The sequence below is a fragment of the Corticium candelabrum genome, chromosome 4 (genome assembly GCF_963422355.1).
Source record: "Corticium candelabrum chromosome 4, ooCorCand1.1, whole genome shotgun sequence".
Taxonomy (NCBI): Eukaryota; Metazoa; Porifera; class Homoscleromorpha; order Homosclerophorida; family Plakinidae; genus Corticium; species Corticium candelabrum.
Genome location: NC_085088.1, coordinates 4,010,672 through 4,025,677, shown reverse-complemented (window position 1 = coordinate 4,025,677; position 15,006 = coordinate 4,010,672). Strand labels below are relative to the sequence as shown.

At 42.0% G+C, this 15,006-nt stretch overlaps 4 protein-coding genes across 5 annotated transcripts; 2 read left to right on the top strand and 2 right to left on the bottom strand.

Annotated features, from left to right (window-relative positions):
* Positions 1–2,778: 2,778 nt before the first annotated feature.
* LOC134179016 (uncharacterized) lies at positions 2,779–7,072 on the top strand. Its single transcript, XM_062645926.1, has 6 exons — positions 2,779–2,965; positions 3,068–3,129; positions 3,185–3,952; positions 4,599–5,135; positions 5,193–6,449; positions 6,741–7,072. The coding sequence occupies exons 1-6, from the start codon at positions 2,868–2,870 to the stop codon at positions 6,995–6,997; spliced, it is 2,979 nt and encodes a 992-aa protein (XP_062501910.1). The 5' UTR covers positions 2,779–2,867; the 3' UTR covers positions 6,998–7,072.
* Positions 7,073–7,113: 41 nt separating this feature from the next.
* Positions 7,114–7,902, top strand: LOC134179017 (methylosome subunit pICln-like). Its single transcript, XM_062645927.1, has one exon. It carries the CDS (start codon positions 7,169–7,171, stop codon positions 7,820–7,822), a length of 654 nt encoding a protein of 217 aa, XP_062501911.1. The 5' UTR covers positions 7,114–7,168; the 3' UTR covers positions 7,823–7,902.
* Positions 7,903–8,184: 282 nt separating this feature from the next.
* Positions 8,185–11,742, bottom strand: LOC134178343 (uncharacterized). 2 transcript variants are annotated; one of them, XM_062645203.1, is made up of 6 exons: positions 11,721–11,742; positions 11,259–11,657; positions 9,360–10,266; positions 8,953–9,301; positions 8,483–8,670; positions 8,185–8,426 (listed from the first exon to the last, which is right to left on the bottom strand). In XM_062645203.1, exons 2-6 carry the CDS (start codon positions 11,553–11,555, stop codon positions 8,236–8,238), a joined length of 1,932 nt encoding a protein of 643 aa, XP_062501187.1. In that variant the 5' UTR covers positions 11,556–11,657; positions 11,721–11,742; the 3' UTR covers positions 8,185–8,235. The 2 variants fall into 2 exon arrangements, with proteins under 2 accessions (XP_062501187.1, XP_062501188.1); XM_062645204.1 differs by lacking the exon at positions 11,721–11,742 and having other exon boundaries at positions 11,254–11,387.
* Positions 11,743–13,522: 1,780 nt separating this feature from the next.
* Positions 13,523–14,986, bottom strand: LOC134178670 (uncharacterized). Its single transcript, XM_062645556.1, has 3 exons — positions 14,452–14,986; positions 13,878–14,381; positions 13,523–13,817 (listed from the first exon to the last, which is right to left on the bottom strand). The coding sequence occupies exons 1-3, from the start codon at positions 14,969–14,971 to the stop codon at positions 13,684–13,686; spliced, it is 1,158 nt and encodes a 385-aa protein (XP_062501540.1). The 5' UTR covers positions 14,972–14,986; the 3' UTR covers positions 13,523–13,683.
* Positions 14,987–15,006: the final 20 nt, after the last annotated feature.

Below are 15,006 nucleotides of genomic sequence, written 5' to 3'. Positions count from 1 at the left end.
ACCAGACCTTTCATCTGCTTGGCCATGCAGTAGGAATCAACTGAATCTTCGATTGGAGTCTGACGCAGTCTAGTGACAATTTACGCAATAGGCGTGCCAGAGTATTATTACTACAGTACAGTAAGACCTTACTTGTCTTGGCGCTGCAAATTTGGCTTGTCGCTGCATGCAGTGTAAAGCGCCAGATGGGCACCCCTAGATACCTGACAACTGCTTTTGCAGTCCGGTGATCACGTGAGTTAGACTCGGATCCAATTTGGACTCTAGAAACTGCTCCTACAAAGTGGCAGGGCCGAATCCAGAGGGGGGGTTTAGGGGGTTTCAACCTCCTCTTTCCCAATAGGCGTGGTTCAATAATTTTATATAATTTTATTAGAAAAGAGAAAATTGGTAATGCTATAAATAACTGCTAACGGTGAACCCCTTTTTCAAAAATTCCTGGATCCGGCGCTGAAATGGGATTGTTTTCTTGGTTCAACAGCAATTGCATAGGTTGACAAAACTCGGCGCAGCAATTAACGGCATGGATGAGAACAGGCGATCTCTAGTGGACTGCGTTCGTGTTGTCGTTCAATTCCTGATTGTCCTTTGGACAGAATATCTGCTTCCCGGGTAAACACTCACAACTCTACTGTAGAGCTCAAACTGAAGTATTTACTATACAAATTTGTGAATTGTGTAGATTGAAAAACATATGTGAGCAGCTAAATCGACCAGAAAAAAAGGCGACAACCGTCAGCTGGTGCAACAACATGCACACCTCTTGTAAATACACTAGGCTGCATGCGGTTCCAATGACCATCTAGCACATAAGATTAAATATTGGTGGAGAATTTATTTTGGCAAATGGGCGATTTTATTATTCGTTGCCAATATGAATAAAGAAATCTGGTAACACTGCCGTACCACGTGCGCTAGCTATCATGACGATGTACACTAACTCAAACTCAGAGAAAGTTGTGCTTACCCTATGGTAGTAAGTAAGAATAGCGATGCAAACGGAAGCCTAGGAAAAACCGTAGGTATACACGTAAGACAGAGATTAATACAGGAGCTATTGGGAGACGCATACAGAAAGCTCTAGAGGATTAGCTTCCGCTTCCGCTGTTGAAATGCACCTACCCGTGCTTTTCACCATGCACTTCTCAAGTTCTGAATAATAGGAAGGTGCCCGAAACAACAGCTAGAAGACAATATTAAAATAAATGGCATATCAACAGTTCAGAATATAAAATCGCCGAATTAAAATCCGCCAATATAATTTTTTAATTAACGAAAACGCCAAATAAATTTCTGCCAATCTTTTATCTTAAATGTATACGGAATTTTTTACCAGGCTATCCCTACCATCCTGATGTCTTACACGAGTGGAGGATAATACCAAACATTTATCCAAAAACAAGATGGAATTATGATTCAAATCAAGTCCTAAAAGTTTACAATGGAGCGTCACTGACTGTTGATTCTGTTTGTCAAGACTTGCGCAACAGTCTCAGGAACAATAGACATGAATTTTACTATCACGCTACATCGTGAATGTCAGCTAGGGCAATATATGAAAAGGGAGTTGATCTCAAAAAAGGTGGAAAGCGGCAAGACTTCAGTGATTCGGATGGATACTATCTTCACAAAATGCTCAAGCCTGGGCACAGACGAAAAGCGACAGGCAACCTGCAATTCTCGTTTATGCCTACACTATCCCGATTGATTTCCGAGTTCTTAGTTTATGTGGTTCACAAAACGAGCAGTTGTGGTCGTCAAAGCTTGCAGATCGGGAAATGTAAGACTGGCGCCAACTACTAATCCACCTCTAAGAAATGCTTACTATATTATTGGTCCCATTTGTGCGAATGGTAATCAATGTTCAAAAGAACGTGTCAATAGCTTGCGTAAGATTGGCATCGAAGGTGAGACACTCCACAATTACACACAGATTTGTGTAAAGAGACGGATGGTAAGCTGGATTGATTCTAGACTCGTTAGGATCGTCTTCTTTTACCGACTGAATACAAGACTAAAAGCGATAAAGTGTACTTATGATACAACTCCAACATGTCAATATTGAATGTGTATGTATAGGACATAAATAATGTATATGTATAGTACTTCCATTTCGGTAAGAACTGCAGGTTGAAACAACGCTCAGCTGCTAGCATGTCAACAGGAGACAACTTGTTTACAGTGTCCAAAATTTGTATGTATGCTGTATGATGCTTTTTAATCTCTACCTCAATCTCAGACTATTCATGTTCAATACTAGAGAAAAGTATAGACTACTCCAGAATACAGTGGTATTGATTGTGTGATAGCTTTACTTATTGCTGCAAACCCTGGCCAGGGGCATAGCGTTACCTCTAGAAATGGGGGGGGGGGCGGCGGCTAAAATTCACGATGCTACGAAACACGCCCTCTTTTATGGACACGCCCATTTTTATTAGCTTCTAATTCATTATTGACTAGATCCAGACTGGAAAAAGGGTGGTGCATATACATGTGCAGCTTTGTCCTCACACGTATTTACAGTCCACAGTTTTTATGACCATGCCTACAAATGACGGAAAGCTATAGCCTGGTCTAGGCCATGCCACGCTACGCCCACCCCTGGGGCCTGGCTCAGACTAACTAAGAATTAATCCAAGTACGAAATATACACCAAACAAGCACATGTCAGCAACGCTGCCAAACGCTTGGACAACCGCAATGTGTGATAGACTCTAGCTAGAGAGCAGATCTGGGAGTGTGGTAATCACGTGAGTCAAACCGTTGTCTAGTCTCTATGTACAAACCGGTCGCAAACAACAAGATTGTTCCGTTTGGATAAACACAGCAAATCCTAGATTGACAAACAACAACTCAGACTCAAAGACATGGTTCAGGATAGAACGTTCCCACTGGGCGTGGCTGGTGTCATCGGATCCCTGTTGTTCATATCGACGGTATATCTGCTCTGCAAGCACAAGCGCAGGTAAACACTACAATCCAACACATCACCACTACAATACACATGTTCAAGTAGTTTCGTCCGAAGATAAACCAGAAACTCGTCACACTCGTCTGAATTGTGCAGGTTGAAGAGACAGAACAGAGTGCAACCATGGATAGACATGGACAATACACAAGCATCAGCAGGTAAAACCGTCCATCAACCTGCAGTTCCACGCCACATTTTGTGCTTTCTGTTTAGATCCTGTAGTAAACTCCTATCCTCCCTCCATCAGATCCGCATTGTACAAAAATATAGAAACAACAAGATCATTGCGAAAAGATGCGACGTGGCGAATTATCAGACGGGCTGTTCTTGAGTTCATACGAGTAACTGCAGTCCTTCTTCTTCTAGTCTACATTGCTCCATCTTGGAATTCTTACAAATCTACAACAGACAATGATGGTTTCAGTTCAATATTACCGCAGTATATTGTCATTCCTTTGGTGCTTTTCGACTTTGCTGTCATTCCAGTTGCTTGGCTTAGTTGGAAACGACTGTACATAGAACAGAAAGTTGCATATGGCCTCTACTGTCTGTTTCTTGGTCTGCCGTGTGGTACAATCACAAAAGTTGTCGTCTCGATGAGACATGGTGGTACATCAATACCCGATTGGGCTTTGTTCACATCAACGGTGGTATCATTTGCTATATCGGTGTTGGCTGTTTTCCTCTACTTTATCTGGTGTGGCTGCTTTCGTCGAACTCAGGAAAACGGCAGTTCGGGACCTGATTGCCGTTGTTTCTTTACAGGGCTGGTACTCACTGCAATACTGTTTATCTTCTCTGTTTTTCTTGGGGCAGTTCTGCACTTCCTTTGGCCTGATACTGTGTCTGTAAAGAAAGACATGTTCAACACATTAGAGTTCCTTGATAGCAACTGGATTGGTCGGCTAACAGCGGTCTGGATCATTTTGTCTGTTGTCTTTCTTTTTGGTACGGGAACATTGATGGAGAACATAATTTCAGGTATGAATCGAACTGTTACACACACACACACACACACACACACACACACACACACACACACACACACACACACACACACACACACACACACACACCTCATACCTAAATTGCACAACTGTACAGTGTGGATCAGTTTATAACAGTTGCTACTGCAGGCGCCAGTCCTATACACGAACAGCCAGTACCATACATTGCAAACACCTAGATTACCAAGCAACCAGCCTTACTAGAATCGATCATTTGTACTGTCTTACGATAAATGATCTAGCAACCAACCATCATGCTGACGTAATCAATGTGTAGTTACAGATGTTTGGCTGTGTACTTACCAACACAAATGTTACCCTGTAATATACCAAACCCTAACAATTTGACAATATTCTCTCTACAAAACAAATCATCTTCATGTAGTTGATCTCAAAGTGAACTCGTCATAAACGACCAACTTCAAAAACTAGTGTTGACCTTACTACAAAGGATTGACCATTTTTAATTCTAAATATTCACCAAAATTTCTTGTTGAGGCATGTAGATCATTTTTGAAATACTGGCAACTTATCCAATAACTTATCGTCACTGTAGCTACAATACTACAGAAAAAGTAACACAAACCTGCTCAGTGATGTAACTATCACATTTGTTGTAGGTCGACTGAGAAGAGCAGTTTGGATGCTACCCGACTTGTTTCTATTCTACGGATACAGCACGTTTGTTATGATGGCTGCTTACGAAGCAAGCTACCCTGGATCATTCACACCAGTCATATTCCTATATCTACCTATTGTATTAGGAGAACTGCTTTCGATGACAACCTACATCATGACAATCCTTATTCCCTGCCGTACTGAACTATATTGGAAAAAGAAGACAGATAATCTATCATATGCTATAACAGTCCAACCACCCAGCCAATGGGGCATATTTGAGGTATCATGGTGGTTGACAGAAGTAACAGGTGTAGACGAATATTGTAGCATATGTGAACGTCATAAGATAACAGGAAGGAGACTGCAAGAAATGTCAAAGATCGAACTAGATCAGATTGGCATTACATGCTCCATCCATCGTAAACGAATAAAGTTAAGTCTTCTCCTACTAGCATCAAAGAGAAATGATAACTATAGTGTCAACTGTGAAACAGAAATAATAGATCCATGGACTGAAGCAGATGATCAATTAAAAAGTAATAATAATCAACAATGTCACGGATTTCATCTGTTCTAATCATACTGTATTTTAGAAGCACTAACTGATATTGACTCAGATTGGATACATTCCACCTGGCTGTCAGAGCTGGGACTTAGTCACTTGAGCAGCAAGTTCCAATCATTTTCTATCGATGGTGCTCTCCTATTCGTTTTAAACAGAGATGATCTCACCAGTGCTTTGGAAATCACATCAGAAGCAGAACGTGAAAGCTTGTTAGCAGGCAGAGAGCTGCTCAGCTTATGCAGATATAACATTAGGGCATTAGAACAGCTGAGCAAAATGAACGGAATCTCTGACAAGTGCCTCATGCTCTGGTCCAATCACGATGTTCTTGGAGCATTAGAAACATTGCCTTTAGATTGTGCAACAGGTCTTCATGGTGCTTACATTCTGCACCCTCACTTCCACCCAAGAAATGCTATCACTGGTTTAAGCTCAGAAGCTAGCATTCTCATTCTTGAAAAGTTATGTTGGGCTTTGCAAAAAATGACCGAATCAGTGAAACAAAAGAGTGAAAAACGTACTGTAGCTGACATTCCTCTCAAGCACTGTGGCGGCCAAGATACCACAAATTCTACAAAAACTCCAATTTTGCATACAAAAAAGGCAGAAGCAGATACTGATGATGCGTTAGGCAGCTCTGAGTATTGCAGACAACTTACTTCCAGTCTACTGTCACACTACAGTGAGATCTGCTTACAAAAACTGAAAATATTCCAACGATTTCGAGACACTCTGATTCAATTCCAGATCAGACCTGCTTCACGAGCTACACTCCCTCCACTTAGTCTGGAACAACATTGCTTATCGGCACCTGCCTACTGGGAAGCATACAATGGTGATCTCAGCTTCCATAGTATAGCAGAATATAAAAGAGTACAAGTCACAGACCCTCTTTTGAGTGCCATAAATATGCTTGTCACAACCACATGGATTACAGATAAAAATGAAACTGGTCAGAGTACTTGCCAAGTAGAAAGTATTGACAGAATTGAAAACCCTCGTGTCTTCTTACAATATCAAACTAAGTTGGCAAAAGTGGAACGAACATGCAACAATACAAGTCACCCTGATCCGCCGGTTAGCACACAAGACACAGATATTGCACAACATGCTCAACTGAAGACAGCAGCAAACGAGTACTACCTGTGGCATAGAGCACATATGGAGCATGTGGATAACATATGTAGAAATGGTCTTGAAAGTTTCATTTCAACCGAAGAACTGTTTGGAAGTGGCATACACTTTAAAGAGAGGTCATCAAATGCCAATCAACTTGCATTCATGGGTGAGATACATAACTAAGACGTTCTAGTAAATACAAGCAACTCACACTGTACATTAATATAACAAACTTAATTAACAAACCTAGACCTACGAGTTCACGGGTATACACAAGGATCAAGACAGCTGGTTAGACATAGTAATTAAATCGACACGCCAAACTACGATGCAACACAGTAATATCTTATGTCACTACAGTAACTGAGTTAGAGTGCAACAGTTTCAATGATAAAGTACAAAGTACATTCATAATGACTACGATACTGACTTCATGTTCACATTCTTGTCGTTTTAGATTCACAAACTGCCAGATTCACAAGCAAAAATTACTTGTTTCTTGTTCGTGTCTGTATGGGAAACTTTTTGCACATCTCAGAGAAAGTTGACTGGACAAGACCACCCTGCATGGCACCAGCATGCACTGGTGTCTGCACTCACCAGGTTTATAACTCGGTTATTGGACAGATTCCTGGACAAAGTGACAGACAATTTGTAATATATGAGAAAGAGCTCTGTTACCCTGAGTATCTTATCACCTATTATGTAACATAAAACTATTTAATTTAAAATAAAATAAATTAAAATTAAAATCAAATTGTTCTAGAATTCATTATAAAATCAGTTTAATATGTCAAACCTTTGTTTGATCAGTATTTGCGCACGTGTAGTACACCGTGTGCGTTTGTCTGCACACATCCCCTTCACAATCCGGGAACTTCAAACATGACCGCGGAAGCCGAGACTCAAATATTGCTCCAGGAGATAAGCACGTTTGCGTTCATTGGAGAAAGAAATCTCGGAAAAGGAAAATTCGTCGTCTCAACCACCGGACTTCATTGGTGTGCAATCGACTCCCCGAGTAGCGAGAACCTTGACTTCCACGTGCCCTGCAAGTCTGTCGTCGTCCATGCTATCAGTCGAGACATCAGTGCGTTTCCTGAGGAATGCATCTATTGTATGATAGACGACCAGTTTCCACTACCGGGTGACCAAGACGGAGCTGAGGAACGAGATGACCCGGATGATAAATCTGAAGAATGTAGTGAACTCCGTTTCGTACCCGAAGATAAATCGCTTCTAGACCAAATTTACGCTGCAATCGTAGAGTGTCAAAATCTAAATCCGGACACAGAGTCGGAAGACAGTAGTGATGATGAGGGACGGTTTGAAGATAGTGCTGGTGATGGCAATGGTTGGATATTTGCAGAAAGCAATGGACAGCAGGATGGGGACGGTCAAAATGACATAGTACTACCTGCCCCTGATGAATTCGTAAACATGGTGAATGAACAACAGGAGACTGGAGAGACAGACGAAATGATGGACGTAGGACAATTTGATGATGTAGAGAAAAGTGACGAGCAAGACCACTCTTGATAGTAGTACGTATACAATAGGCATACTATAATGGGGTTGTTCATAATCGTAGCAGAGATGTGGAGCTAACTGATCTGAATTGGCACAGTATGGATGCTCAGTGGGTCTTTTGGCCAATTTAAATTCAAATTCCAAATTAAATTTAAACTTTAAAATTGAAAGTAAAAAGTTTAAATAATAAAAAATAAAAATTTCAAAATTGAAATTTGAAAATGGCTGAAAGACCCACTGACTAGCCTCGTTGTTGTGTTATACGGGAACCGGGCATGACGGCGCGAGAGGGTCTGGTATGAGGCTACCACTGACCTTGTATGTCCAGTTAAGTGTAACAAATGCCTACACCTCTATCTCATGTGCTTGAATTAAGTCTGTTGATCGATAATAATTTATTTACTAATACATTAGTTATTTGACTAATTAATTAAACCGATGTTGTTAGACTTTTTACTGTTTGCTGGCAACAGCGTCTTGTTCAGCCACGCAATCTCAAACATTGGCTCCAGGACATGAGGAGGGCTGTTGACCTGCTTTCGTAACTGCTTGAGAGACTGGTTCAAAAACCATCGACCCAACATGTGCGACGCTCGACCCTGTGTTAAACCATCTGCAAAACAAGCATTTCAACTCAAACGTGTAATACAATGAAATGATGAGTCCTACCGATATCCTGAATATGACCTTGGAACAGTTTGTTAACCAACTCCTTTTGACGTTGAGTAGCAGGCTTGAATCTCCATTTGGCTGACCGATCGAGAAGTTTAGCTAAAAAGTTACCACATGATCCAATATAAGTCCCGGCTCCATTGAAGGCCGACAGCAGAGAGTCAAACGATCCCAACAACCTGAAACTATAAATTCAACTACAAATTTCAAGTCAAGGCCGGCGGTGCACTCATGTTGGGTGAGCCAGGTCTTGCTTGATCTAGCCCCACCCACAGTAAATGTAATAATTAGCTAATTTATTTAATCACTTGAAGCAATATTTCGGGAAGTTCTTGCCTAACGCCCATTGGCGGATGTCCCATTTTCAAAAGTTGGGTAGGCCATGGCCCACCTGGCCCACCCTGCTCCGCCCGCCCTGCTTGAAGCGACTCGTACTATAATATTCAAACACACTGTTCAACTGGTACCTGTGACTATTTTTCCTGTCTGACTGTTTTTGCTTGTCTGTCTGTTTTCCATCTTTCGATTTTAGATAAAGTTGATATCCACCTTCCAACTGCTTCAAAATCAGTAATTCGCCTGATGGAACCAGCTGGAGACCGAAGCAGCCACCTGTCAGTTTTGTCCATGCATACTTTTCACAAGCAGTAATAGCCAATGGCTTGTCTATTTGCAAAGACGTCTGTTTCAATTTGACTTTGACATCAAATCCTGATGAAACCCTCTCGGCTGCTTCAATAGATTCGGATTCCAGACAGTCGGGCTCAATGTCCACCAGATCCTTCATCCTCCTGTACACATCATATGCAACCATACCTAATCATAACACAACTGCATATAACAGACAAAATGTAGTGATCTCTTTTTACATCACCTTTCATATTAAAGTGTGGCTCAAGTCCGAGTAAAGAGGGTAACGTGACAACGTCACGTTTCTTGCAGACATCTACACAATCTAGAATCACACAGTCTTCTTTGCCTGGATACAGTCTTAACCCACGGCCTATCATTTGCTGGAAGAGCACCGGACTGGCAGTTGGACGAGCCATTAGTACACAATCGACTCCAGGTATATCGGTCCCTTCCGTAAATACCTGACAGTTTACCAAAACCGGATACTCTCTCTTTCTAAATCCTTCAAGTAAATCAAATCTCTCCTCTTTGGAGGTGCTCCCATCAACGTACCGAGCATCAACACCTTGAGCTCGAAACTCTGCTGTCAAATGTTGTACGTGCTGCACGTCAACGGCAAACACCAGAGTTGAGTGTCGAGGGTCACGAGCCACATGTTGCTTCCAAGCACTCACAACGGCAGAGTTCCTAGATTGAGTGTCAACTTTTGCCGATAACTGAGACAGATTGAAGTCAGATCCACGTTTTGTGACACCTGAAATGTCAGTATCAGTGAGCACACGATAGGCCTTTGCCGGGCATAACCACCCGTCTTCCCACAAATCCAAGATGGTCTTATAATATGATACAACTTCAAATATGTCGCTCAGTCGTATGCCATCATGACGACGAAGGGTTGCTGAACAGCCCCATACCAATATGTGAGATCGAGGTCTGTTTGATAAGTGGAGGGCATCAAAGTGGGAAAGAATACGTACATAGGTCTGCGAAGGGGCATGGTGGGCCTCATCAATTATTATGCATTTAAAGTCGTCAGGATTGAAGCGAGAGAGTCTATCTGAATCCATTCGGCCCAGCGATGGAACGCTGGCTATTACAATGTCAGCATTTGGAGATGCAGTGCGCGATCCTTGTTCAATGTCAACACGCTGTCAATAGAAATGCCTATATCAATGATGCACTAAACAACAAGCACGTTTTATATGTTATACGGTCTAACAAATCACCTGTAAAAGTTAACACAGAGCTGTAAAAGGTCGTTCATTGTATGTAGTCCCACACACTTATTATGAGACCAATGGACACAGACAAACACAACTACAAACAGCAGTTCAATTGGTCTCAGTAGTAGTAAGTAGCCACAAACGAGACAATGTATTCAAACAAACGCTCAAGCTAAGACATTATGGAACTAGATGTCCTATGATGATAACTGTAATGGCCTTTCTGCAGATAGAAAGGCAAAGGCCACACACCACATTATATTTTGTGGTAGTTTGCACAGCTACCTTTGCACAATTGACATACAAACAGTATACCAGTCTTCAGCCAATCTTACAACCAAAATTCCTACATGTCTAAGTTGAACATACACCAACACAAAGGTAAACAAGTAAGACCTTCGACAATAAGGCAAAAAACTAGACATACAAATAAATCGATAAATCAACAAGCAAACCATCAAACAAACAGATAAAAATAAAATAAACACACATATGCAATCACCGCTAGACATGCACAAAATGAGCAAACAAATACAGATAAATAAACAGACAGACAGACAAATAGACATACTCTTAGTTTATGATATGTGGATGTTTTAGTGTTGATTTATGAAACTATACTACCTACTATTGACAAAACAAACCAACAGACAGCATGACTCAAGAGTAGACGGACAAACAAACAAACAAACAGACAGACAGACAGACAGATTCAAGAAGAGACAGACAAACAAACAAATCCACAGATCAACAGACCAACCGACCGACAAACAAACAGACAAAAAGAGAGACAGACCAACAGGCAGACAGGTGGACACAGATAGATTAACACACAGACACACAGACAACAGATAGACATACACACCACAAAAATACAAACTAGTATAATTAAATTAAATTCAAAATTATCACCTTACAACATTAGGATCAGCTTGAATTGTTTTATCAAAGGCTTGCTCCAACAGTTCTTCTCTGTGTGCCAAAACCAAAGACTTCGTAGCCTGACTAAACGGTGGCTGAATTCTCTTTATCAGCTCTGCAAACACCACAGTCTTGCCACTTCCTACTGGCAGAGAGACAGCTTGAGATTTCACTCCGCTATTGAAACTAGCCAAACTGGCGTCCAGACAGTCCTTCTGATACGGTCGTAAGACTAAAGATGTGGAGACATTCGAAGCCCGCCTTACAGTGTTGTAGTACATCCTATGTAACATGGTGATAAATTGCCCGGATATGAACTAGAGCGCGGCCCCGTTCCTCGGACACCATCATATTCTGGACGCGAGTTCTCAGTTATCCGTTTTTGAACGCAGTCCCTAACACATCATAAATGTAGGTATCCGAGTTGTAATTAAGCACACCAAAAGAGAGCATTGTACCTCTTCTCTGCCTAGAGAAAACTGTGGGAGCCTTGCATACCCCGTTCATCGGACAAACGCATCGTTCACCGGACAGTAGCGTTTATATTGCACACACGCATCCTTCAGCCTAGTTACTTATATATCGCTAATCAACAACTCTTTACCTACAAATTGTGTTGTTACCCTGCATGTCAGCCAAGATCTGTATGAGTTACAGTCGGTCAAACGCCCGTGGTAACGGCCCCAATCGTCGGACACCCATTTTCTTGCCTTCCTACCTTCTCAGCAACAGCTCGAGGTTTAAAATAACTGCAGTTGATTAAATTCAGCTATTTGAAACGCCGCAGAACGCAGAGCACTTGCCTAGAGTGCTTGATGGCAATTCTGAGCCATTTCTCCTACAACCACGCCCCCACTAGGACGTGTAAAGATGTCGCTTGAACGAACTAGCCGTTCAACAAAGAAGACGACAACCGAAACCGATGAGAGGGCAGGATTGAAGTGCTAAAACGCTCTTTTACCCTTTGCAAAGAAAGTCGATCGCTGCGTAGCGCGCGTTGACAAGGACTTGACGTTATCTAATTCAACTTTACCTAGGAGAAGCAGGGGTGAAGATTCTAGCTGCTCTGATAGTAAACAAAGTTCCTGCATTCAGTACAGCTGGTTGTACCAACGATGACGTGCTGCACTTCGTGACGGTGCAAGGTCAGGCAAAGGTAGATATCAAACTGAGATAGAAACACCTGCACAGTTCTTAGTCAGAGCCAAGTAACAATTTAGGGGCCTTGAAAGTAAAGCATGGGCTGTTCCTGTGCGAGTTGGGAGAATGTGCTCACCGCAAAGCTCGAAGATGGATGACGTGAATCGTCTGCTACATCCGGTGCATCAAGCCTGTGCAGTTGCGCTGCAAGACACTCAGGAGTTCAAATTCTTACGCTGGGAAGACTAGACAGTACCTGAGGGCTAGTAGATGCCAACAGAGTGAGCTTGTCAGCAGAGAAAATTCAGCAGTTTCCGCTAATAACCGTTGCTGAGTCAAATAAAGGTCAAACGAATTGGGGGCCGTACAATATTTCCTTCCAACTCTCTCTCATGACATTATTACCTGCGGACTGGTGCTGCAAAGAAAAAAAGACTGTCCGACGAAAGGGGCGTTACCTCGATTCAATGAGCGTGCGCTATCTCTTCTGGAGAGTAGCAAACGGAGACTGTGATAGTGTTGTTGTGTTAGCTAGTCACCTATAAACCTATCTCAGGTGCGAAGTTGCAGAATGGCCTTTGCGTTTTCATGGGGGAGGTTGTGTCCGTGAATGATGGTGGTGTCCGATGACCGGGGTCGCAGAGAAGGATCACGTTTACCGTCCTAGCATAACCGTTTCAAGCCTTTGGAAGTCCCACGTCTGGAATCACAGTCTTTACTAATCCTTCTTACTGTGGCCTCTAGCAAAGCTCAGTCTTACTTCGTTTACTTCTTGCATGGCTGTCCGATGATTGATGGTGTCCGATAACAGGGGCGTCGCTCTATACCTTTGAGCATGGAAGTAGGTAGACTAGTTAGAAATGCAAAGCATTGTTGGGGCGAGCCTCAATGAGAATTTAACAGACAGACAGTGATTTGTCATCGCGGAGAACATGCACTAGTGTTAACGTAAATTTCTTTGTAGGTTTGATTTCCAGCTGCAGCCTGTTTGCATTCTCGTAGTATACGTAGTTCTTATGTGTCAGCTAGCTACGAACAATGTATTTAGAAATTTGAAGTAGACACAAACCGATTCGTACATGCACCTCCGCAACGCAGAACACAAACCAGTCTTACAACATGCCTTGCACATTTGTATTACCTTGGACAATAAAACGTAATCTATAAGACCACAAACGAGTAGAAATCCATTCAATTATTGGAATGCTAAAAACTACAAAGCCATCACAACAACGGATTACAAAAGTTCTAAAATAATTCACTGTCAGAGAGCCATCCATGCTAGCTTTCATCAGTTGATTGACTACCATGATAGTGATGGTGCACATTCACAACATTTCTATGTCCCGATACAGCATAGGTAGCACCTTGAACACTAAAAGATTGCTGTGTTTGTCGGTCACAACTGCCATTGTCTGAAATTAAATGAACTAAATCAGTCACTAATTTACAGCTTTAGAAACTTCAGCACTCACTTGCAAACGTGTCAGATGAGTGTTCTGAAGACCTAGAGCGACTTGTATTCCAACTAGTCTCATCTGTTCTTGTTTGTCTCGTCTCCTCCATTTTCTCTTGTCTCATTTCACCTGTGTTCTGTTGTCTCATCTCCTCTGCTTTCCCTTGTCTCATTTCTGCTGTTTTCTGTTGTCTCATCTCCTCTGTTTTCTGTCGTAGAGCCTCAATTCGCTTTCTGTTAGCACTCAAGTGTTCATTCACAGCTTTTTGTGTAAAATGTCGTGCAACTTCGTCCACATGCTCTCTCTGGCCTTCCATCATATGCTGCTTTTCAGCTTCAATCAGAGGATAAAAGGCATCTTGTTCAAGTTCTTCTTGATCATCTCCACCATATGCATTTCCACGACATTGAGAACGAGCCTGACTGGAACCACCAGTAAATGATCGAACAGGTTCAGCTGCCTGAGCATCACGAGTCACATTTTGATCTAAACCATCAGGTCTATTTGTTGTTGCCATCAACTCTGCACGCAACACGAAAAATCATCTTAAAGTCTAGCATTATGTTAATTAAAACAATTGCACTAGAAAGACCTTCTTTCAACGTTTCCTGCAGCTCTTCTTCCACTTCTGATGCAACTCTCCTAATAAATTTGTCCTCATCACTATCCTCAGACGTTCTCTCGATGCCAGGAATTCTAGAAATTCGTTTATAGTACTCGTTGGTTGTACGACCGCACTCATCAGCCATAATATTATAAAAGACTGGTATAATTATTCGTTTTCCTCCCTGGCTATTAATCTTTAATGCACTCTTGAGTTCCTCCTCTGGCCAACCCTTGCAGGTCATCTCATGTGACATAATTGGCATGATGAAGCGCGATGACCGTGTCAGGGCATCCATTATTACCTTGTCTGCGTCGACATCGCCTAGCCTTAATGATTTTTTATCTTGATCGAAGAACGGCAACACATTCTTGGCGCAAAACCCCCAAAAGAGGTTCCTCACAAAGTCTTTATTTTTTCCAGAATGTAGCAAAAACACATCATATTTATAACCCAGCTCAGCAAAGAGAGCCTTGGAAGGACGTCTATGATCAGCACTTGTCGCCATCTCGATCTGCTAGGATTGTCAATCCGGGAATAACG